The following is a 23,721-nucleotide window of genomic DNA, read 5'->3' on the forward strand; positions in this document are numbered from 1 at the left end:
TATTCCCGTAACTCCACACATTTACCTTACCAATCCCCCTGACACTAGAGTCGATTCAGCATGGCCAATCAACCTAACATGCACATCTTTGGAATGTGGGAGGAAACCGGGGCACCCAGAGGAAACCTACACAAACACGGGGGGAAAGTGCAAACTCCACACAGACAGTGACCGAAGCCAGAATTGAACCCGCGTCCCGGCACTGTGCCACCACGTCCGAATTAAATTCCATCTGCCATTTCTCCATCCAATTTTCCAGCCGATCTACAACCTGCTGTATTCTCTAACAATTTTCCTCACTATCCGCAACTCCAGTGATCTTAATAGCATCACCAAATTTGCTAAACCAGACCTGCTACATCTTCTTCCAAGTCATTTATATATATATATTACAAACAACTGAGTTTCCAGCACTGATTCCTGCGAAACACCACTAGTTACAGACCTCCATTCAGAAAAATACCCTTCCGCCACTACCCTCTGTCTTCTACGGGCAAGCCAGTTCTGAATCCATCTAGCTAGTTCATCCTTGATCCTGTATGATTTAATCTTTTGCACCAGCCTGCCATTAGAGACCTTGTCAAATGCTTTACTAAAGTCCATGTAGACAACATCCATAGCCCTTCCCATCAACCATTTTTGTTACCACCTCAAAAAACTCAACCAAATTAGTGAGACATGACCTCCTTCATACAAAACCATGCTATCTGTCCTTAATAAAACCATTCAGTTCCAAAGTGTATAGGTCCTATCCCTAAGAATCTTCTCCAACAATTTCACTATCACTGACGTCAAGCTCATTGGCCTGTAATTACCCTGGTTACCCTTGCTATTCTTTTTAAATAACAGGACAATATTGGCTATCCTCCAATCCTCTGGGACCTCACCTGTGGCCAACAAGGGAACAAAGATTTCTGTTAAAGGTCCAAGCAATTTCCTCTCTTGTCTCCCCAGTAATCTGAGATTGATGCCATCTGGCCCTGCAAATTTGTCTACCTTAATGCTTTTTAATACACTTAATACTCCCTCCCTCATAACGATAACTTCCTCTGGAGGGTTTACATACCTCCATAACACACCATCAATCAACACGTCCCTCTCCTTTGTGAATATTGATGCAAAGTATTCATTAATGATCTCACTCTGTTCCATCGCCTCAAATCCAGTATACAATCCATCACATTCCAACCTCTCTTTAACTACAAAAAGTAATTTGGACTAGAAATGCTAACTCTATTTTTTCTCTCCATAGGTGCTGGCAGATCTGTTGAGTTTTCCAACATTTTCTGTTCTTATTTCTAATTCCAGCACATCTGCAGTATTTTACTTTTGCTTTCATGACCAGTCTTTCCTTCGCCAGAGGCTGCAGTTTGATGTGGTGGAAGTCTTGCATTTTCCAAGAACCCAGAGTGCTCAACTGGCATGTATACAGGTGCTGGTCGGACCATCCACACTTGGTTGATAGATTAAGAGCTAAGCTAAAGACAGTGAACCTGTACTTCTGAGAGGAGGCTTCACGTGAGGCTACCAACTTGGCCATGTCGAAATAGGTTTGTTCTTGACTTGCAAATATAAATAACTGTGACTGTGGAAAATCACAATCTACTGGGTGTAAGGCAAGATGATATTACAATTGGTATCAAATCACTTACTCTGGGCAGACAACAATGGAAGAAATGGGTTTCTGAAGCGCCATTAGGCCCAAGAGACTTCAACTTGCAATATTTTTTCCTGAACCAACACTAACAAAAGCAAATTACTACTTGACATGGATTTTATGGGTGGACAATAAGATGAGGAACTAAAAGGATTTTTATTGGTTCAATTAACCTTTTATTTGAACAAAAGAAATGAGGATATGTAGAGTGAGTCACTGTGATAATTGCAATGCTCACAGGATTGTTTCTATTCTTGTTCAACCTGCACTGGCACTGTCAGAGAAACAGAGAACCTGGAATGATGTCAGATTACAGGAAATCAAAATCTCCTGCAGGGAAGGAGATTATGAATGACAATCTAAACACAGCAGCATTAAGCTATTTCATTGTTGTTTTATAATTCCTGTACTATTCTGCATTACTATCATAGAATCCCTACAGTACAGAAGGAGACCATTCAGCTCATCAAGCCTGCACCGACCACAATCCCATCCAGGCCCTATCCCTGTAACCCCACTTATATACCCTGCCAGTCCCCTTGACACGAAGGGACAATTTAATGATCAATCAATCTAACCTGCAGATCCTTGGAGTGTGGGATGAAACTGGAGCATCCGGAAGAAACCCACATAGATAATGGGAAGAACATACAAACTCTACGTAGGTGGGTCACCCAAGGCTGGAATTGAACCCAGGTCCTTGGAGCTGTGAGGTAGTAGTGCTAACACTGTGTCACAATAATACTAACACAAGGGGTGTAATTTTTGAACAAATAACCATTTTGAGTGGTCAAGTAGCAACAGGCAAAGGATGCTCAGATTAGTAAAATAATTAATGGTTTAAATGGTTAACAAATTTAACTGCAATTTGGTTATGATAAACTTCAATTTGAAGTTGATCCAAAGTCACTGGATGCAGCCCGTTACACAATAAAAGCTGAATTTTCACGAGCTGTATCACTGGTACAGGCACTATCTATTGGTTGGGTATTTCTCCACATTTAAAAATGTTATAGCTGCTACCTCTATCTGGGACACTGATATCACACATGCAACAGGCTTTCTGTTGCTCAGAGAGATCCAATTCCTGCACTGCCATCTCCTCTGTTTAATAAGTATTATTTGTGAACACTTTCACACAGTGGAGCCTCTACAGGTTCCATGCAGGCCCATGATGCTGCCATGTTCAATCCCAGTGAGCTCTGTTAACTTAGCAGGAGCAATGATGCAATGCTAGAATTAGACTTAGCTTTTCAATGTTAGGAAGGAAAATTAATCTGCAGGGCTGGTTTGTAAATGCTGTCTGGCAACCTGGATGTCATATAAAGACAGAATCAAACTTGGCTGTACCACTCTGCTCAAATTAGCACCACATATTACCTGTGCCAGCTTACAGAAAAAGATACAGATCGGGAGGGCAGCATGAATCAGTAGCCTCAGCAGAAAGGAAATGAGTGAGATAAAACTAGTGTTAAAAAGAAAATAAATAAATACCAAATTAGTTTTACACTTGAACTTTTGACTGTATTGCTCTTAGAATCTCAATCGTTCTTAATACCAACTTTGTCTCATTCTGAAGAATCTCTCTTTGGTCAGATGCAGTTGTGGTACCTTCTCTTATGTCATCTTCATACTTTCCATCCTGCATCAGAAAGACAGATAATGTTGCACATTAAACACATGGGGGGTGGGGGTGGGGAAACGAAAAACAGTGCGCAATCACAAAGAACAATATAGCTCAGGAAAAGGCCCTCCGGCCCACCAAGCCTGCACTGATATTCAGTTTCTATCCCTCTGTTCATCTCCTGTTCGTGTGTCTGTCAAGATACAGTGCAACAGTGCAATGTATCATAAAATGGTAGGAACAAGCATTTAAAGATATGACTGAAGCAGCAACGCTGAGCAAGCTCTTGGTTTAACAACCTAAAATGTGGCACAACATGCTTTCCAGTAATCAAAAAAGCAATAAAACCAACTGCTCTTTCTGACTTTTCCTTTCCAAAAAAGTACCCTCTCCATTTCTGACATTGTATTTTTTTCCATTCAAAATTATCCGAACACAGCCTGATAGAAGAAGAGCGACAGAGAAAGGAGGAGGGTTGGTTGGAGGTGGGTGAGAGAGAGAGAGAGAGAGAGGCAGGTAGACAGAAACATAAAGAAAGCATTACATGCAATGGCTTTTGAACTGCAATAATTCTTGTTGCTGTACACAAATGAAGCTGCAATTTTGCACAAAGATTACACATGCAACAACGAGATAAATGACCAGTTAATCGTATCTTTGGTTTAGTGGATGGGGTAATGTTAGTCATGATTGCCAAAACTGCCTGCTCTACTTCAATTATTGCATAGTAAGATGTCTCACAACACCAGGTTGAAGTCCAACAGGTTTATCTGGTATCACAAGCTTTTGGAACGCTGTGCCTTCATCACGTGAGTGAAAATAAAAGTGCATCTGGTTCACAAATGCACTTTTAAGGCAGAAATTTGTTGTCCTTCATTGATTTGAACTTTATGTGATTCCATTCTCACAGCAACATGGTTGAAAGCCAAACTGCACTCTGAAGAAGCTTAGCTGTATTATGTGGAGGAAGGGAATACATTTCTGGGATGAGGGTGCTGCCTTGTGAGGAAAGGTTGCATCCATGAGGAATTTAGAAGAATGGGAGGTGATTTTATTGAAACACAAGACCGTGATGGGATTTGACAAGGTGGATGCTGAAAGCATGTTCCCCCAGTAGGAGAGATACTAGAGCTCGGGGGCACAGTTTTAAAATAAGAGACGGAGATGAAGAGTTTTTTTTCTGAGGGTTGTGAGCCTTTGGAACTCTCTTTGCCTTAAAAATTGAGCATTTTTAAGGCAGAGGTAGATAGGGTATTGACTAATAAGGGAGTTAACAAGTAGCAGAGCAGTTAGCACTGCAGCCTCAGCACCAGGAACCTGGGTTTAATTCCAGCTTTGGGAGACTGTGTGGAGTTTGCACATTCTCCTCATATCTGCGTGGTTTCCTCTGGGTGCTCCGGTTTGCACATCTTACTACGCAAGATGTGCAAATTAAGTGGATTGGTCATGCTGAATTGTCCCTTAGTGTCCCAAGATGTGTAGGTTAGGGGGATTTGCGAGGTAAATATGTGGGGCGGACATGGGTAAGATGCTCTGTCGCAGAGTTGGTGCAGACTCGATGGGCCAGATGGCCTCCTTCTGCACTGTAGGGATTCTTTGGTTCTATGGTTCAAAGGTGAACGGAATAGGCAGGAACATGGAGTTGGGGCCGAGGGCAGATTAGCCATGATCTTGCTGAATGGCAGAGCAGATTTGAGGACCCAAATGGCCTACACTCTCTCTCTCCTAATTTATATGTACGTATGTGTGCAAGAATACATTTTTAAAAGTACCACCAGGCTGAAATAATAATGTGCAGAGCTTCTTTCAATTTTATTACAACCAATCATTTACTCTTTCAATTTTTTTTTAAAAAAATTCAAATGCCATAGGAGAAAAATAGAAACTATATAAAATTTCTTAGTTATTTACCTGAAAAATTATTTCTTTCTTTACAGAGTCTTCAATCATTTCTTTAGAATAGCCATTTGGATCTTCGTTCATTGGTATCTGTCCCTTGGCTGCAATAACAGTTAAAAGAATTGAGATGTTATTAGAAAAGTGATGACTAAATGGTCACATTCTTTCATTAGCCAAAAATCTAACTGGGTACAAGTAACTGAATCAATAGAATGTTCTATGCTCTAATTAAAGCCCTTCTGGTACTGATAAAAGTGAAGTTTTGCATCTTGAAAAATTTTACCAACTGCATCTAAAATTTATAGACAATACCATATGCGGGAACATTGGGGCTATACAGCTTGTGGAAATTTGAAATAAAAATCCAGTTGACATGTTACTCCTTAGTCACAGATTCTGCATATTAGTGACCGACTGACAAACAGCTCTGTTACTATGTCACTTTAATTGAGAAACTGAAATTATTAACTGCAGCAGGGAAACAAATTTCTCATAATTACCACAGAGAAAACCCAGAGTTGTGGCTTCAGAAACTCTTTATTCCGCCGATGGAGCTCTCCCAAACAGGTATTGAATTCACCCTTTCTCTACAATATTTCAAATGTCACAATGTAGACCTGACTGAACAAGGGGTCGCCCAGCATTTAAGTTGTGGAGAAGAACTTTGATTCTCCCGTTGCTATTTTGGTACAATTGCCCAATTCCTTTGTGTCTTGACTCTGGATCCTAGAAATTTACAGCACAGAAGGAGGCCATTGAGCCCAAGTTGTCTGACCAACAAGAGGCCGCCTGGCCCAATTCCGTAATTGTACTGTTGTGCCATCTCATATGCTTTCTATAACTTTCAGGCTGCTTTTTTTTTAAAAAACTAATTTCCTGATTGTCCATTTTTTCTCGTCTTCCAAGGCAGAATTGTCCACTGAAGCATATTTTTTTAAGATGTGCCTGTGCATAAAATCTTGATAATTCTTGAATCTTGAATTCTTAAATCTTGATAATTTCTTTACCCAGCGGGTGGTGAGGGATTGGAATGCCCTGCCTGCTGCAGTTGTAAATGCGCCTAGTTTGGGGGCGTTTAAGAGATCTGTGGATAGGTTTATGGACGAAAAGGGATTGGTATAGGCTAGTGGGTCATTGTTTTTGTAACTGGTCGGCGCAACATCGTGGGCCGAAGGGCCTGTTCTGCGCTGTAATGTTCTATGTTCTATGTAATTCTCTTCCAGCCTGATTGAGAACCTCTGCTTGTCCTATTTAATTCTTGATCTCACGTGATGAGCGTGGGCCATCCAAATAGAATTCAAACTTGTGTCCAAGTAATATTTTGTGAACTGTGACATGATCTGTAATGATCAGGCAAGAGAAGATTTACAGCAAATTGCATTTGCTACTAATAAACAAGAACACGTTTTCAACAAAAGCATATGCGTTAAGATCCCAAATTGACCCAGTGAGTAGCTGAATTGTGTAAACTAAGAAGAGTTTTGGCCATACCCTGGTCTATGCTGAATGAGCTCATCTTACCCAAGCTGATAGTAGGATGCTACAACTAGTCACAGCTCCAAGGGTTAGCAAGGGAAAACTCAACTAAGATTTTTGCTTCTGATTGTTTTCCCCTTGGAAGCACATGCAGATGAGCATTACTGTAGACAGTTTAATAGCCTCAGAGGAATCAAGATGAGGGAAGGGGGAAAGCGCTTTAGAAAAGTTTTGAAGCCCATTTATCCAAGTATTCCTATTGACACAGAGTTCTATAGACTGTAGGTTACAAGTAATGCCACTTAAATGCAAGTAGTTCAGAGGAACTATGAATATTTCAAGCAATGGCCACTTCATCCCATCCTTGGCTCCATTGTTCCTAACTGCATCGCATTATGCCGTCTTAAATAAAGCAATCAACCAGAAACACCTCAGATCAAGTGCATTATTCAGCAGAGGCCTGGGATTTATTTAGTTGCCTGTTCAGATTCACAACTAGGGTACAGCCATATCCCATGGGTCTCTTGTTTATAACATACATTTAAAGTTAATTAGGTAAACGAGCTTCAAGAGCATTTACTGGTTTACTGGTGTCATACATTCCTACATAGCTTGGTTTCCAGTACACCTGGGGGTAATGAGAGTACTAATTAGATTATTGTTATGTAATATTGAGGTTAGAGCTTTACGTTTTAAACAATTCCTTCCAAAGAAGGTTTTCCAAGGAAAACAGCTCCAGTAATGAGCATATAACGCGATCAACAAGCCCCAGCTGCTTAGGAAATATGGAGCTGTGCTTGCAAACAGGCATAATTTCTGGGAAGGATACCAAACCCTATTCACCTCAATCACACAGCCAGACAGGTTCTGATACAATACATCCTTGATGGATCTTTGGTATCCAGGAGACCTGAGCTAACAAAATCAAGAACTTCACTGAAAGTGGCACATTGTCGATTGTCTTTATGGAGTAGTTCAGATTTGAAGTGCTGCTGACCCTTAGTACTGTTTATCTTGAAGCATGCTCAACAAACCACTCAAGTTAGATTAAAACCTGTAAGTTGTTCCCAAACGATGGGATGATTGGTTAGACACACCTTTAAAAAAGGAAGACAAGGTTTTTGATTTAAAGGCTTTTGGCAACCTAATTTTTAAACTGTGTTATGTGCAATGCTGATATCAATTGCACAAGTCTAAGTAACTGGTTAGACACTGACAAAATACTTCTTTCCACATGCAGGGGTATTTACTTTCAGAGGAAAGTCTGCTTTCTTTTTATGTTTAGCCAGAAAGAATGTTTTATCCACTTCCTAGACAAAAAGTTGATATGTTGGCATTAAGGCCTCAAATCTACGTCAAACTAACTACTTTTCAACTCAAAGGAGACTAATGTTTGACACTTTTCCAGAGGCCAATCCTAGAATTTGAATTAAAATGATGGGTTCAATAAGAGTTAGGGCAAATTCAGTTTGCCACATTTTGTAAGATGAATATTTCAGCCTATTATGGTTCTGAGCTCTTACAACTCCAACAAACAGAAGACTTCTGAGAGAAATTAATCATGTGACTATATATTAGAAAGTCTTGGGCAAAAGTAGCGATGGAATATCAAATAACTCAGCTTCAGACGCAAGCTGAACAATGCAGCAGGTTTACTCATTAACCTTTATTGGAGTGACACTATTCCAATACTCTCTCGGTAACAAAAGGTGTTCGAAGTACAGAGATAAATTGAGAAGGGGGCTGTCCTCAGGATTACAAGGAAGGTTGAGTGGGGTCAGCTGCATGTATCCATCAACAGTATTAAGTATCAATGCAATAAAGCTACCAAGACAAAAAGATTTGATCTTTCATTTGCAGACATCTTGGTTAGCATTTTTGTTTTTTAATCTCACTTAGACAGTGTCAGGAGAATTGAGACTGACTTGCTTCCTCTCCTGTTAAATGGTTCTGAGGTGGTTGGCAAGTCCGCTGTGTGATCTGCAGACTCTGCCACATGGAGAGCAGTTTGAAGGGTCAGGCAGATGAGTTGTTTTGAGGTTTCTCTGCTGACACCTTGACTTTGCCTTGGCGTGTTACCAACAAAATTATTCAAAGTGTTTGGAACCTTCCAGAATGAACTTTCGCTATTTTGGTTGGTCATAAGCCAGGGACTCCCATGAATTGGCAGGGATGTTTGACCTCTTTAGGGGTCCCTCTGCTGCCAACCCGAAAATATTTACGCTGTCATCCTGGGAGACTCCTGCCGTGATCGATTTCAGTTTAGAGCAGTTGTTTTGGGAGTCTGATAAGACTTTTGAGTGACTTGCCCTGTCCCATGGAGCTGGTTCTGAGTGATTAGTGCCTGGATGTTGGCATGGGAGAGGCCGCTGCTTTTGGGCCATCTTTCTTTCCACTGGATTGAGAGGATCTTACAAAGGCGCCACTGCTGGTACTTCACCAGGTCTTTGAAGTGCCTACTGTAGGATGTCCAAGTTTCCCAAGCATTAGGAAGCATGGAAATCATTGCTGCCGAATAAACCATGACTGTAAGTCGCAGATTTGAGATCCAGGTCCTCAAATATTCTTTTCCACGCTGGCTGAAAGATGAGCCGGCATGTTGGAGGTTCATTGACATCAAAACTCAAGAGCCGGCTCCCAAGATATGGGGAATGGCTCACAGTTTGTAGGGTCTTGCCCCCGATCTAAATCGATCAGGGAAGGAGGACATGGGGCGTTGTGCTGTGGGAGCTGGTTGGAAAAGGACTTTAGTTACTACAACAGTGCTGCAATACACTGTAAAGTGCATTACGAACTATAGTTTCACATGTACACACAATACATCACATTATTCAGTCAATTTGTCAGCTATCTGCTTTAAAAAAAGAAAGTTAAGACCTGTCTTTGGCTAAGTGGGGTGGTAATGACCCATACAATTCAGTAAGATATGAGGTTTTCTTCTTAGTGTGGACTGTCTCAGCAACTTCAGCAATTTGCATTCAAAGATCTCTAACAATGGGGAAATAACAACGTTTCTACTTCAAATTGCCATACTGCCCTTATGGTAAAATAATCTGCTAACACTCATTGCCTAGACTGTTATATGAAGCATGGCTGTTTATAGGAAGTACATATTCCCAACAAGAATTTACTGCATATAAGAAAGAAAATGACAGAAAATTGAGATCTTTAAAAGATTAAGCATATATGGGATTGTATTGATTTGGAATGATCATAGGCCAAAACTAAACTCACTTCCATCATGCCAAGTATTGCATAGTTTCCCACGCAGCCAGCACAGACCACCTCTGAGCCTTCAACCACCTATCACCACCAGATCAAAAAAGCAGCTTAGGAACGACACAAGGCCAACTTGGAGAAATTCTGCAAGGCACTGGAACTAAGTATGGTAATGATACCGCCCCACAATATCCTCATGGAGCAGGTATATAGCCGCTTCGGCAAAGCCATCCACCAAATCCATCCCAAGGGGATATTGCCCAATGTACATCCCCGGTTCAAAGAGAAATGTGCTTCACTTCGTCAACCCTACAAGGAAACTGGTGACTCAAATGTAACTAATCACTTAATAGAGTTCTTGGATTCTGCCCACTGAGCTAGATGAGAACAGACCACCAGAAACTTGAACTTCACCCATTACAGCCGGAAATGCTGGAGGCTCCTAAGCCATCTTGCAGCAGTCCAGCAACCGCTGACACAATCTGTAAATGCCAACAAATTAGCAACCCATCTCCTCCATAGGGGCAAGGCAGCCCTGGAAAATGAGAAAACAAATAAAGGAAGCCTCTTGAAGCCAGTACAATTTCAGCTCAGGCCCCAAAGCCTTCACTGCAATGGGGCTTTTTTTTTTAATTTAAAGTTTATTTATCAGTGTCACAAGTAGGCTTTTATTAACACTGCAATGAAGTTATTGTGAAATTCCCCTAGTTACCACACTCCGGCACCTGTTCGGGTACACCGAATTTAGCATGGCCAATACACCTAACCAGCACATCTTTCAGACTGTGGAAAGAAACCGGAACATCCAGAGGAAATCCATGCAGACACGGGGAGAATGTGCAGACTCCGCACAGACAGTGACCCAAGCTGGGTATCGAACCCAGGTCCCTGGCGCTGTGAGGCAGCACTGCTAACCAATGTGCCATCATGCCACCAAGTTGGGCAACATGGAATTACGGCCAGCTATGACAACATTCTTCCCAAGTTCCTCAAACCCCTTAGCCCAGGTGCCTGCCGCTGGTTGGCTCAACTTCTCACAAGGATTATCAGCAAAGGAATACTGCCTAAACCCCAGTACTTGTCCAAATTCATCGGCTTCCCAAAACCAGGCAAAGACCTAACTTACCTTCAATCCACTGACCAATATCTCTGCTCTCTGCGTTCTGTGAGGTCTTTGAATGTCTCATCTTACAGCAGATAGAGCCAGAGATGGAGAAAATATTTAAAGCTGAACAAGCTGGCTTTCAGCAAAGGACATGCGACCAAGACCTTGCCCTAACCATGTTCACCAAAAATAAACCCAAAACAGACTCTTGTTTTCAATCTCAGTGCAGCGTTCGACATGCTGGTCTCCCTGTCGAAATCTCAAGCATCCTCCCTTTGTGGGTTAATGACACCACTGAACTATTACTCCAAGATAGTTGGTTCAGAGTGAACATGGATGATGAGACAATTGCCTGGAAGAAATAGTTCAGCAGCTTCCTCACAGATCTGTTCTAGCCACATTCCTTTTCAATCTCTACATCAATAATCTGCCTCCAACCTGTTCTTGGAAGTTAATCTATGCTGACAATAACTGCTGTGCCTCTCAGGCCCAGATATTTTCTAAACTAGAGGTAACTGCAATGTTGCAAAACTGCCAGCTATTACAAGAGCTGGCGCCTTCAGCCCAACAGCAACTAAACTATCTCAAGTATATTCCACCTCCACAATGCCTGCACTAAGTGGGAACTTAACATCTCCTTGTGCAACATCCCATTGAGGAGAGGAGATGACCTAGTGATATTACCATTAGACTATTAATCCAGAAACTCAGCTCATGTTCTCAGGATCCAGATTTGATGGTGGAATCTGAATTCAATAAAAAAATCTGGAATTAAGAATCTGTGAAACCATTGTCGATTGTCAAAAAAATCCATCTGGTTCACTAATATCCTTTAAGGGAGGAAATCGGCCTTCCTTACCTGGTCTGGCCTACATGTAACTCCAGAACCACAGCAATGTGGTTGATTCTCAACTGCTCTCCAAGAGCAACTCGAGACGGGCAATAAATACTGGCCAGCCAGCGAAGCCCATGTCCCACAAATTAATATTTTTTAAAAATCTTGGCATCACCCCTGACCGAACATAGATCTAACAAAATCTGAGCAAGGTAGCTGCAAAGATGAAAACAACCCCCTCAGCAAACTTGGCTTTTCATTGGGGAGGACCTCAGTTGGAAGGATCTCAGCTGTTGCCATCATCTACTCAACTGCAGAGCACCATACACCAGTCTAGTACAACTTATCCCACATCAATCTTGTAGATACCCAGCTCAACACAACAAATGTGCATCATTTCGGGTCCCCCCTTGCCCCTCCAACCTCCTCAAACAACTCAACTACTCCGACTCCCAGTCCTGAACACATCCTGCCCCCTCCCGTATTGAGGGAGATTGCTACAAGAAAGCTCCTGGAGAAGATTTAGATCAACCCAAGCCTGTGACTACACAAGGACCTTACCAATCCACTTGCTGTTCACTTCCCATCACGTCAGCCTGCATGGCTAAGACCACTGCGCCAAGCAACAACAGCAGAGACGCTATGGCAGCAGGAATGGAACCACACAGCATCATTAAAAATCACTTATCACAGATCACACAGTCCGCCCACTCAGCTTCAGCCTGCCATGCCAACACAGAGCACCCCTCAACCCTTCTCCACACTGGCTAAGGCCACTGGGCCACAAATCAGCACACAAGAGGCCTTGCAGGGAACCTGGACTACAGCCATGATGTGCCCCAATCCATGACTCATCATTGACAGGCCCTCCCTGACAAAATTCAGCGGAGGATTCAGAGAGCCCCATTTAGCCACAGCCAAAGCTATTGCCAAGTTTGGTGGTTACTGCACATGCTTAAAAAAAAACAAAATGAGATGACACCCAATGAAAATGCAATTTATCTGTGTGATTAATGGACTCAAATAGATGCTATGTGTTAAATTATTCAACATCAGATCAAAAGACAAAGGCAGTAGAGGCATGAAAACATCAGCACAATCAAATTCCCTTCTAGTCACACACTACTGTGACTCAGACCTTTATCACCATTCCTTCATTATCACTGGTTCAAAATCCTGGAACACATTTCCTAGCAGCGTGTGTGAGCGCACCTTCACCACACAGGCTGCAGCAGCTTCACAAACAGGCTAACCGCCACCTTCTCAGTCAGGGCAATTTGGGCTCGGAGTGAATTCCAGCTTCGTCAGCAGTGCCACATTCTGAGAATGAATTTTGAGCAGTCTGAGATCAAGGCAAATCTGTGAACATCAAGTGAGATCATTTGACACATTGTTAAAACCAGGCAGTATATTTCATCTTCACAAAAACCTGGGGGGGCAGCTGCAGGCTTTGATTCACCGAAGAACTCAGACAACTGAAACTGCAACAAGTGAAATTCATCCTAGCTGTGAATTGTGTCCAAATGTAGCACATGAAGTACATTACAAAATATGTTGTTAACTTTCCAAATAATGCAAGAATGTCACGAATAGCAATTCAACTTATGAAAATACATGCAAATACATGAAAATTGAAAGTTTAATTCAGGATTTTGATTAGCACATGATACAGCAGAACAACGTTGACATGTTTGTGGATAACTCAGAATATCTGCCAGCATGGGACAGCAAGTTAAAGGATGCTACTCTGCAGGCTTCAAGTAAAAGCAGCAAACTCACTTGAAAGGCAGCTTGTGTGGGTCATCGGACATTACCTGCACACAGGAAGGCTATTCTCCCTACACTACAACAGAATTACAGAAGTGACAGTATAGAGGAAGAACATTCATCTTCCAGGAACTACCAGTAACCACTCATCTGGGGCAGTCAAAACTAGAGACAAGGCCTTTCAGTTCACAGCACATACCACACTTGTGAACACAAAGAAGAGTATTTTTTACTTTCAATCAGTGTTGAACACAATATCAGTACATCTGGAGAGCAGCTGTGCCAATACATGGCCTCCCATCTGAACTCTCCAGAAATGGATGAAAAGTTATAGGTCTTTGTTCCCAATGGTCAGAGAGTACAGACAAGAAAATGACATGATCCGAGGCCAATGGCTGTGTAAATAGCTACCAGGGGAAAAGCCAGGTTCACTCTCCTTGAGAGAGCAGGTCATCTTTGCTCAGCACCTTCCCTGCCAGTCTACATATACAACACTGCTGTGTATATATACAGCATATTCAACATGCAGGCTTGTAAAAAGGTTTAAATAGCTAGAACAAGTGATGGAGTGGCATCGCTAGAAACCTGCCTACAAAATGTTCTTAAACATACAGAAACAGACGTTACACAAGACAACAGGACGTTTGAGTATTTTAGAATTGAAATGATTGCATAAGTAGTTACTCCTGACCACAGAGGTATAGACATTTTTGAGAGCACTATTTCTCAACAGCCACCTACGTTCTCAATATGACATCTGCTAAGCTCATGACTCAGTCGTGATAAATAACTGAGCTGGTCCTACATTCATTAGCAAACCATAATTTGCCTGAACCTGAAGCTGTGGTAACAATCTGGGGTTTTCAAGTGAATCTTGTATTTATATTGATACAGCAGGGAATTCCCTGCCTGGAATCCACAGGGTTGCTCTTTTTCAAAAGTAAACTTTTAATTAATGTCAAAGTGTAAAGTACAATCAAACAGAAAAGCATGGTAGAGATGCACACAGAAAAAAAAAATCTGTAAAACCACTTTCAAACAATAAATTTATCCTTGCAATTTAAGTTGGCCTTTGAAATGCCAGGTCCCCATGTTAGAGCATTTTTTTCCTGACTTTGTAGGTAGGAACTGAAGAATCTGCTTCTAAAATATGTTTCCTGGGATTAAATCGTGCAGATGGGAAGGCACCCAGGTTCAAATTCCAAGCCAGCAGTTACACTTCAACAATTACTCTGAGGAAAAACATACAGAATATGTGTGCCTGATTATTACCCGGTAACTCCCTCTGGACAATACACATAGACATGCCTTTGGCCAGGCAAATTTTACTATGAACTTGGTTGACATTAATAAGAACATAAGAACACGGAGCAGGAGTAGGCCATCTGGCCCCTCAAGCCTGCTCAGCCATTCATTCAATAAGATCATAGCGGATCTTTTTGTGGACTCAGCTCCATTTACCCGCCCCACTCACCATAACCCTGAAATCATTGACTGTTCAAAAATTTATCTATCCTTGCCTTAAAAATATTCAATGAGGTAGCCCCAACTGCTTCACAGCAGGAAATTCCACAGATCCACAACCCTTTGCATGGAGCAGTTCCTCCTCAACTCAGTCCTAAATCTGCTCCCCCTTATTTGGAGGCCATGACCCTTAGTTCTAGTTTCACCTACCAGTGGAAACAACTTCCCTGCTTCTTTCTTATCTATTCCCTTCATAATTTTATATGTTTCTATAAGATCTCCCCTCATTCTTCTGAGTATAGCCCCAGTCTAGTCAGTCTCTCCTCATAAGCCAATCCTCTCAACTCCGGAATCAACCTAGTGAATCTCCTCTGCACCTCCTCCAGTGCCAGTATATCCTTTCTCAAATAAGGAGACCAAAACTGAACACAGTACTCCAGGTGTGGCCTCTCCAGCACCCTATACAGCTGCAACATAACCTCGCTGTTTTTAAAGTCCATCCCACTAGCAATGAAGGACAAACTTCCATTTGCCTTCTTAATTACCTGCCGCACCTGCAAACCAACTCCTTGTGATTCCTGCACAAGGACACCTAGGTCCCTTTGCACGGCTGCAATTTTTTTACCATTTAAATAATAAGTCCATTTTGCTGTTAATCCTACCAAAATGGATGGCCTCACATTGACCAACATTGTACTCCATGTGCCAGACCATCGCCCACTCATTTAGGCTATCTATATCCCTTTGCAGACTTTCAGTGTCCTCTGCACATTTTGTTCTGCCGCTCATCTTAATGTCATCTGCGAATCTTGACAAACTACACTTGGTCCCCAACTCCAAGTCATCTATGTAAATTGTAAACAATTGCAATCCCAACACTGATCCAAGGCACACTACTCATCACTGATCGCCAACCAGAAAAACACCCATTTACTTGAGGACAATGTCCTCACTCAGAAGCAAGATATGTCAGCTGATCATAGAGTCGTTGAGGTTTACAGCATGGAAACAGGACCTTTGGTGCAACTTGTCCATGCCACTTTTTTTTAAAATCCTTGAGCTAATCCCAATTACCCACATTTGGCCCATGTCCCTCTATACCCAAGTTATCCATGTAACTGTCTAAACACTTCTTAGAAGACAAATTTGTACCTGCCTCTATTACTACCTCTGGCAGCTTGTTCCAGATATTCACCACCTCTGTGTGAAAAAAATTGTCCCTCTGGACACTTTTGTATCTCTCCCCTCTCACCTTAAGCCTATACTCTCTAGTTTTAGACTCCCGCTATCTTTGGGAAAAGATATTGACTATCTAGCTGATCTATGCCCCTCATTATTTTATAGACCTCTATAAGATCACCCCTCAGCCTCCTATGCTCCAGGGAAAAAAAGTCCCAGTCTATCCAGCCTCTCCTTATAACTCAATCCATCAAGTCCCGGTAGCATCCTAGTAAATCTTTATTGCACTCTTTCTAGTTTAATAATATCCTTTCTATAACAAGGTGACCAGCACTGTACACAGTATTCCAAGTGTGGCAATGTCTTGTACAACTTCAACAAGACGTCACAATTCCTGTATTCAATATTCTGACCAATGAAACCAAGCATGTTGAACGCCTTCCTCATCACTCTGTCCACCTGTGACTCCACTTTCAAGGAGCTACAAACCTGTACCCCTAAATCTCTTTGTTCTGAACTCTTCCCATTAACCATTAACTGAGTAAGTCCTGCCCTGGTTCAATCTACCAAAATGCATCACCTTGCATTTATCTAAATTAAACTCCATCTGCCATTCGTCAACCCACTGGCCCAATTGAGCAAGATCCTGTTGCAATCCAAAATAACCTTGTTCACTGTCCACAATGCCACCAATATTGGTGTCATCTGAAAACTTACTAACCATGCCTCCTATATTCTCATCCAAGCCATTAATATAAACAACAAATAACAGTGGACCCAGCACTAATCCCTGAGGCACACCACTTGTCACAGGTCTCCCGTTTGAAAATCAACGTGCTACAACCTCCCTCAGGCTTCTGTCATCAAGCCAATTTTGTGCACATTTAGCTACTTCACTCTGGATCTTGTGAGGTTTAATCTTATGCAACAACCTACCATGCAGTACCTTGTTGAAGGCCTTGCTAAAGTCCATGTAGACAACATCAACTGCACATTTACCTTCTTGATTACCCCTTCAAAAACTCAATTAAATTTGTGAGACACGATTTTCCACTCACAAAGCCATGCTGACTGTCCCTAATCACTCCTTGTATCTCCAAATGCCTGTAGATCCTGTCTCTCAAATTACCTTCCAACAACTTAACCACCTCAGATGTGAGGCTCACCAGCCTGCAGATCCCAGGCTTTTCCCTTATTAAACAAAGGCACAACATTTGCCATCCTCCAATCTTCAGGCACCTCCGCTGTGACTATCGATGCTTCAAATATCCCTGCTGAGGAATCGCAATTTCTTCCTTAGCCTCCCACAATGTCCTGGGATATACTTCATCAACTCCCAGGGATTTATCTACCTTGATGCGCTTTAAGACTTCCAGCACCTCCTTCTCTATGATATGTACACTCCTTATGACATCGCTATTTATTTCCCCAAGTTCCCCAACACCCATGCTTTCCTTAACAGTAAATACTGTTCATTTAGGATCTCCCTCATCTCTTATGATCTGCACACAGATGACCTTGTTGATGCTTAAGAGACCCTACTCTCTCCCTAGTTACTCTTTTGCCCTTTATGTAATTGCATAAGCTCTCTGGATTCTCCTTTGCCTTATCTGCCTAAACAATCTTAGTTTCCTTTTGCCCTCCTGATTTCTCTCTTTACTTTACTCCTACTCCCCCTATATTCTTCAAAGGATTCACTTGATCCCATCTGCATACGCATGTCATGTGCCTCCTTCTTCTTCTTGACCAGGGCCTCAATCTCCTGAGTCATCCAGGCTTCCCTACTTCTACAAGCCTTGCTCTTCACTCTAAGAGGAATATGTTTACCCTGAATCCTGTTTAACACACTTTTGAAAGCTTCCCACTTACCAGACGTCCCTTTGCCTTCTCACAGACTCCCCCAATTAACTTTTGAAAGTTCCCGCCTGATACCATCAAAAATTGCCTTGCCCCAATTTAAAATTTTAACTTTTGGGCCAGACCTACTATTCTCCTTAGCTACCTTAAAACTAATAGAATTATGGTCACTGGTCCCAAAATGATCCCTCACTAACACTTCTGTCACCTGCCCTTCCTTATTTCCAAGAGGTCAAGTTCTGCCCCCTCTCTAGTCAGGCCATCCACATACTGAATGAGAAATTCCTGCTGAATACACTCAACAAATTTCTCTCCATCCAACCCTCTACTACTATGGCTGCTCTAGTCAATGTTGGGAAAGTTAAAATCTCCGACTATTACTACCCTATTTTTCTTGGAGCTATCTGTGATCTCCTTACGTATTTGCTACTCAATTTCCCACTGACTATTTGGGGGGGCTATAGTACAGTCCTATCAAAGTGATTTCCCCCTTCTTATTTCTCAGTTCTACCTATATAGACTCAGTGCCCGAACCCTCGGATGTATACCCTCCCAGAGCGGCCGTGATTTTTTTCCCTAATCAAAAGTGCAACTCCCTCTCCTCTCTTACCTTCTGTTCCATCTTTCCTACAGCATCTGTACTTTGGAACATTGAGTTGCCAGTCCTGGCCCTCCCTTAGCCATGTTTCTGTAATTATTATAATATCCCAGTCCCATGTACCCATTCATGCACTGAGTTTATCTGCCTTGCCCATCAGGTCTCTTGCAAAGAAATACATGCAGTTTAATCTGGATTTCCCTTGCTCTCTGCTCTGCTTTTGCCTGATCTGTCTGGTACTAGGATTACTGACACTGGCTTTATGACTTAATGTGCTCCCCCTCATCCCCGCCAAACTAGTTTAAACCCTACTGAGTGGCTCGAGCAAATCTCCCCGCCAGGGTATTAATCCTCCTCCAGTACAGATGTAACCAGTCCCTCTTGAACAGGTCACCCCTTCCTCAGAAGAGATCCCAATGATCCAAAAATCTAAATCCCTGCCCCCTGCACCAGCTCTCAAGCCATACATTCATCTGCCTAATCTTCCTATTCCTACTCTCACTAGCACGTGGCACCAGTAGTAGTCCAGAAATTACTACCTTCGAGGTCCTGCACTTTAGCCTTCTGCCTAACTCCCTATATTCACACTTCAGGACCTCATCCCTTTTCCTACCTATGTTGTTGGTACCAACATGTACAATGACCTCTGGCTGCTCACCCTCTCCTTAAGAATGTCCTGCAACCGCTCAGAGACATCCTTTACCCAGGAAGGCAACGCATCATCTCCACTGCAGCCACAGAAACGCCTGTCTGGTCTCACCTGTACCCTGATGGCCAACTCTAAAACAGGTTACTGGTAGCACTGAACGAAGAATTGAATGAAAAGGGCAAAAAGAAATATCCAATTTTTTTCCAGCTCAATCTGTTTAACATTCAATTTTCAAGATTTCACAAGAGAAACTAGGTTCGAGAACATTTGCTACTTGCACAATGATCTGTTTTTTAAATCTCTAGATTGAAAGCTAATTGATTGAGTCATATGGAGTGACAGAGAGATCAAATGGTGCTCCAATACCACACAACCCAGAATTAAGCCTCCACTACAGAACCCGTTGCTTTTTTTCTGCATGGAGGTCGGTCACCAGCAGAGTGCCCAGGGATCTGTTCAAGGACCCTTGCTGTTTGTCATTTTCACACATGACCTGGATGAGGAAGTGGAGGGATGCGTTAGTAAGTTTACCAACAACATGAAGGTTGGTGGTGTTGAGGATAGTCTGGAGGGATGTCAGAAGTTGCAGCGAGACACAGATAGGGTGCAAGACTGGGCGGAGAAGTGGCAGATGGACTTCAACGCAGATAAATGTGTAGTGGTCCATTTTGGCAGGTCCAGTGGGATGAAGGAGTACAATATCAAGGGTAGGACTCTTAGCAGTGTTGCAGAGCAGAAGGACCTTGGGGTCCTGGTCCACAGGACTCTTAAATCGGCCTCACAGGTGGAGGATGTGGTCAAGAAGGCGTATGGTGTGCTAGCCTTCATTAATCGAGGGATTGAGTTTAGGAGTCGGGAGGTAATGCTGCAACTTTATAAGACCCTTCTCAGACCCCACTTGAAGTACTGCGCGCAGCTCTGGCCGCCTCACTACAAGAAGGATGTGGAAAGCTATTGAGAGGGTGCAGAGGAGATTTACAAGGATGTTGCCTGGATGGGGAGGCATGCCTTATGAAGATAGGTTGAGGGAGCTAGGTCTTTTCTCCCTGGAGAGACGAAGGTTGAGAGGCAACCTGATAGAGGTTTATAAGATGTTGAGAGGTATAGATAGGGTGGATTCTCAGAGGCTATTTCCCAGGGCTGAAATGAGAGGACACAGGTTTAAGGTGATGGGGTGCAGGTACAGAGGAGATGTTAGGGGTAAGTTTTTCACTCAGAGGGTGGTGAGTGAGTGGAATCGGCTGCAGTCGGTGGTGGTAGAGGCAGGCTCGTTGGGGTCTTTTAAGAGACTTCTGGACGAGTACGTGGGATTTAAAGGGATTGAGAGTTATAGAAAGGCCTGGTAGGTATGGATATGATCGGCGCAACTTGTGGGCTGAAGGGCCTGTTTGTGCTGTAGTGTTCTATGTTCTAAAAACAGAACACATGTATTTTAACAGGAAAACTTTTCTTAATGACTTCAAAATTACAGTGCAACTAAATTTTGCAGCCAAGAATATTATGATAGCCAATAAAACAGCCCATCAATTTGACTTTAAAACTAGGAGACAAAGAAGGTGTGTTAGCTTGCCTCACTCAACATTCCCAAATCAAAAGAAATGAACTCTCTCAATCTGCTTTGCTACTGTTTTCTAAGCTATGAATGCGAGTAACCTGGTGAAGCTTTCTACTCAGTTACTCCTGTTTCTGTTGTTTTGGCACAAGTCATAAATAGTGGCTATTCGCCTCCCACCTCTCCTTACCTGTGCCACTCCGCAGTCTCAGTTGCTCATGTTTCTAAGGCTTCTATTAAGGATAGTCCTACTGTGCTGTGTGACTGAGTTGGGATTCAACAAGATTACCTTTGTGTCTTGCTCTCCAGTTTAAAAAAAAGGCAACAAGTGAATTTTAACAGAGAGTGGTGTGAACCCAGTATCCAGGCAGCATATGAAATAGATCTTGCCTTTTGCTTAGCCTCAATTTGGAAACTTCACAACTATGGCAAAAGTAGAATCAGCAGTTCGCAGTGAAAGAAATGCACACAGGTCACATCACCATCACACCGCAGTGTGACATGCTTCAGTGTTGCGGGGTCTGGCTGTTCAGCAGGACAACAAATGGGATTGCAGTGTATGACAAAAAGTACGTGAGCAAAGCTGCTCAGGAAAACTGTTAGTCACCTTCGGGTAAAGATGAGAAACTTGCCTCAGAGGAACTTGCAGGCAAGAACCCACATCCTACCACTTCATGATGCAGCAGTACCTCATACAAACCTTGGGTTTATTTTTAAAACAAAATGTTTCCTGGATGACATAGTGCTCATTCATCTCCATATTTTATATTATTGGATCTTTCACATCACTGATCCTTGGAATGAAATGCACACTTAATTTAAATGCTGTTCTTGCATTGTGTAGTGAACAATATGCAGGTACAACAGGAAGCGTTTGAGAAGTAAAAAATATTAAGCCTTCAAGACAAATATCATAACTCAGACAACAAAGCTAGTTTTGTTGGTACTTAACTGGCAAGAGATAACTTCAACCCCAACTGGATCTAATAGCCCCACAGTACAATCATAACCCGAGTTGAAGTATGAATGGAGCAAATTGATAAAGTACAATCATTTCATTACTGTGAAGTTATTTTTATCCATTCATTCGGGCACTAAAAGCCATCAGCAGTGATCTTTATATATTGGCATGATACACTTCCCTGCAAAATGTGAAGCTTTTGTTCTCTGAACTACAGTGTGCAATACGTGTTCACATTTTCCAATTTAGTTTTCAGGGATAATTACATTCAGAATTTTAATTTTCCGACCCAAGACACAAAGTGAGATACATTTTGAAAGGCAAAAGATCAATGCAATGCACAGAAACCTGGAAACTGGACCACCAAGTGCAATTCATTTGGTGAACATTGGCACCTCTGAGTCAGGCACTACCGTGTGACAAGAATACTAGTCTTCCTATTGGTAGGCACTCAACACGCCAGCCACTTCAAAAAGGGCAAAAACCACTGAACTAGGTGTCCATTTTCAATCTGTGCAATCCACCATCTCAGGTGACCGCTGCATGCAGCCTAGCCGAAAGCTGTGCTGCAAACTAATTTTTACTGGGAGTTCATCGTCAGGCTGCCAAAATCCACTTTGCCTCATGTAAGTCTCCTGCACAACCACCCCCACGGAAAGTTATTTCAAGGATACTCATATTCATTTCAGCAGCATTTCCAACCAATATATTTTGCTATCAGAATCATACAGAGGATTCTTGCAAAGGAACTGGACACTACTGGTATAGAGTGGAGATCATTTTAACCTCAGAAAAATTATAGTGCTACTTGATTACCAGAGGAAAATAGCCATAATTAATCTTTGAGCATGAAAAAAAAAGCCATGCTGTTTTAGTAGTTCTCAGCCTCAGCACAAGTCTTGCCAAAAGTAACAACCTAAAGTGTTCATGCTTTTCACCCCTACATGGTAACAATGAAATTATACACTGGGGTTAGCAGATCAAGTGAATGTAGGAATGTAACTAAATACATTCTGGAATCAGTTATTATTCATCATGGGATACAAGTATCTCTGGCTGGACCACCATTTATTGCCAACCCCTAATTGCCCTAGAGAAGATGGTGATGGCGAAGATGGCAAAACTGGAGGCTATCAAGATAGTCAACAATAAATTAAAGTTAAAAGTTTATTTACTTACTAGTCACAAGACAAGCTTACACTGCGATTAAGTTACATGAAATTCCCCTAGTCGCCACATTCCAGCGTCTGTTCTAGTCAATGCACCTAACCAGCACAACTTTTGGACTGTGGGAGGAAACCGAAGCACCTGGAGGAAACCCATACAAACATGGGAAAATGTGCAGACAGTGACCTAAGCAGGGAATCGAACCCAGGTCCCTGGCACTGTGAGGCAGCAGTGCTAACCCCCACTGTGCCACCATGTCACTCCTGCATCAGTAATGCAGGAGAAATCTCTTCATCCAAAGAGATAAGAATGTGGAGCTCAGCACCACATTTAATGGGAGGCTTGTAAGTATGAGAGAGATAAGAGTAGAGGGCTATGCATGGACAGGTTGGGCTGAGTGGCCCCTTTTTGAGCAATATATCCTAAGTATTATGTCAATCATGGATACTGCCATCAGTAGGTTTCCTTGCATCACTCTCCACTGACATTCCTTCCCCCTCCCAGCTTTACATCATTTTGTCTCTATGCCTGAGAAACACTCTTCCCCCGTTCACTTACAAGTAGGCACGCCCAGCTCTGGGCTCTGTTCTCAGTCATGTTTCCTTGTCCTGCCCACAGGTTCATTCAGGATTAGCCTTCATGTGCAGATGATGGAACCTCCCCCAACTCAACCATTCACTGTTTGAACAAGCTGTCCTAACGTCTCAACTCT

The 23,721-nt window shown here is 42.4% G+C and overlaps 1 protein-coding gene across 7 annotated transcripts in view; it reads right to left on the reverse strand.

Annotated features, from left to right (window-relative positions):
- Nucleotides 1-23,721, reverse strand: part of znf438 (zinc finger protein 438) — a 215,410-nt gene that overhangs the window by 81,279 nt on the left and 110,410 nt on the right. For 4 of the 7 annotated variants that reach the window (XM_080211935.1, XM_080211925.1, XM_080211954.1 and 1 more), the window contains exons 2-3: nucleotides 5,193-5,281; nucleotides 3,220-3,299 (exon numbers count right to left, since the gene is read on the reverse strand). In XM_080211935.1, coding sequence (XP_080068061.1) covers nucleotides 3,220-3,299; nucleotides 5,193-5,281 — 169 coding nt within the window. Of the gene's footprint in view, nucleotides 1-3,037; nucleotides 3,123-3,219; nucleotides 3,300-5,192; nucleotides 5,282-23,721 lie in introns of those variants that run through there. The other 3 variants (XM_080211999.1, XM_080211980.1, XM_080211963.1) reach the window with 2 other exon arrangements.

Source organism: Carcharhinus amblyrhynchos, chromosome 2 (assembly GCF_965287045.1).
Source record: "Carcharhinus amblyrhynchos chromosome 2, sCarAmb.v2.hapA, whole genome shotgun sequence".
NCBI classification, from domain to species: domain Eukaryota; kingdom Metazoa; phylum Chordata; class Chondrichthyes; order Carcharhiniformes; family Carcharhinidae; genus Carcharhinus; species Carcharhinus amblyrhynchos.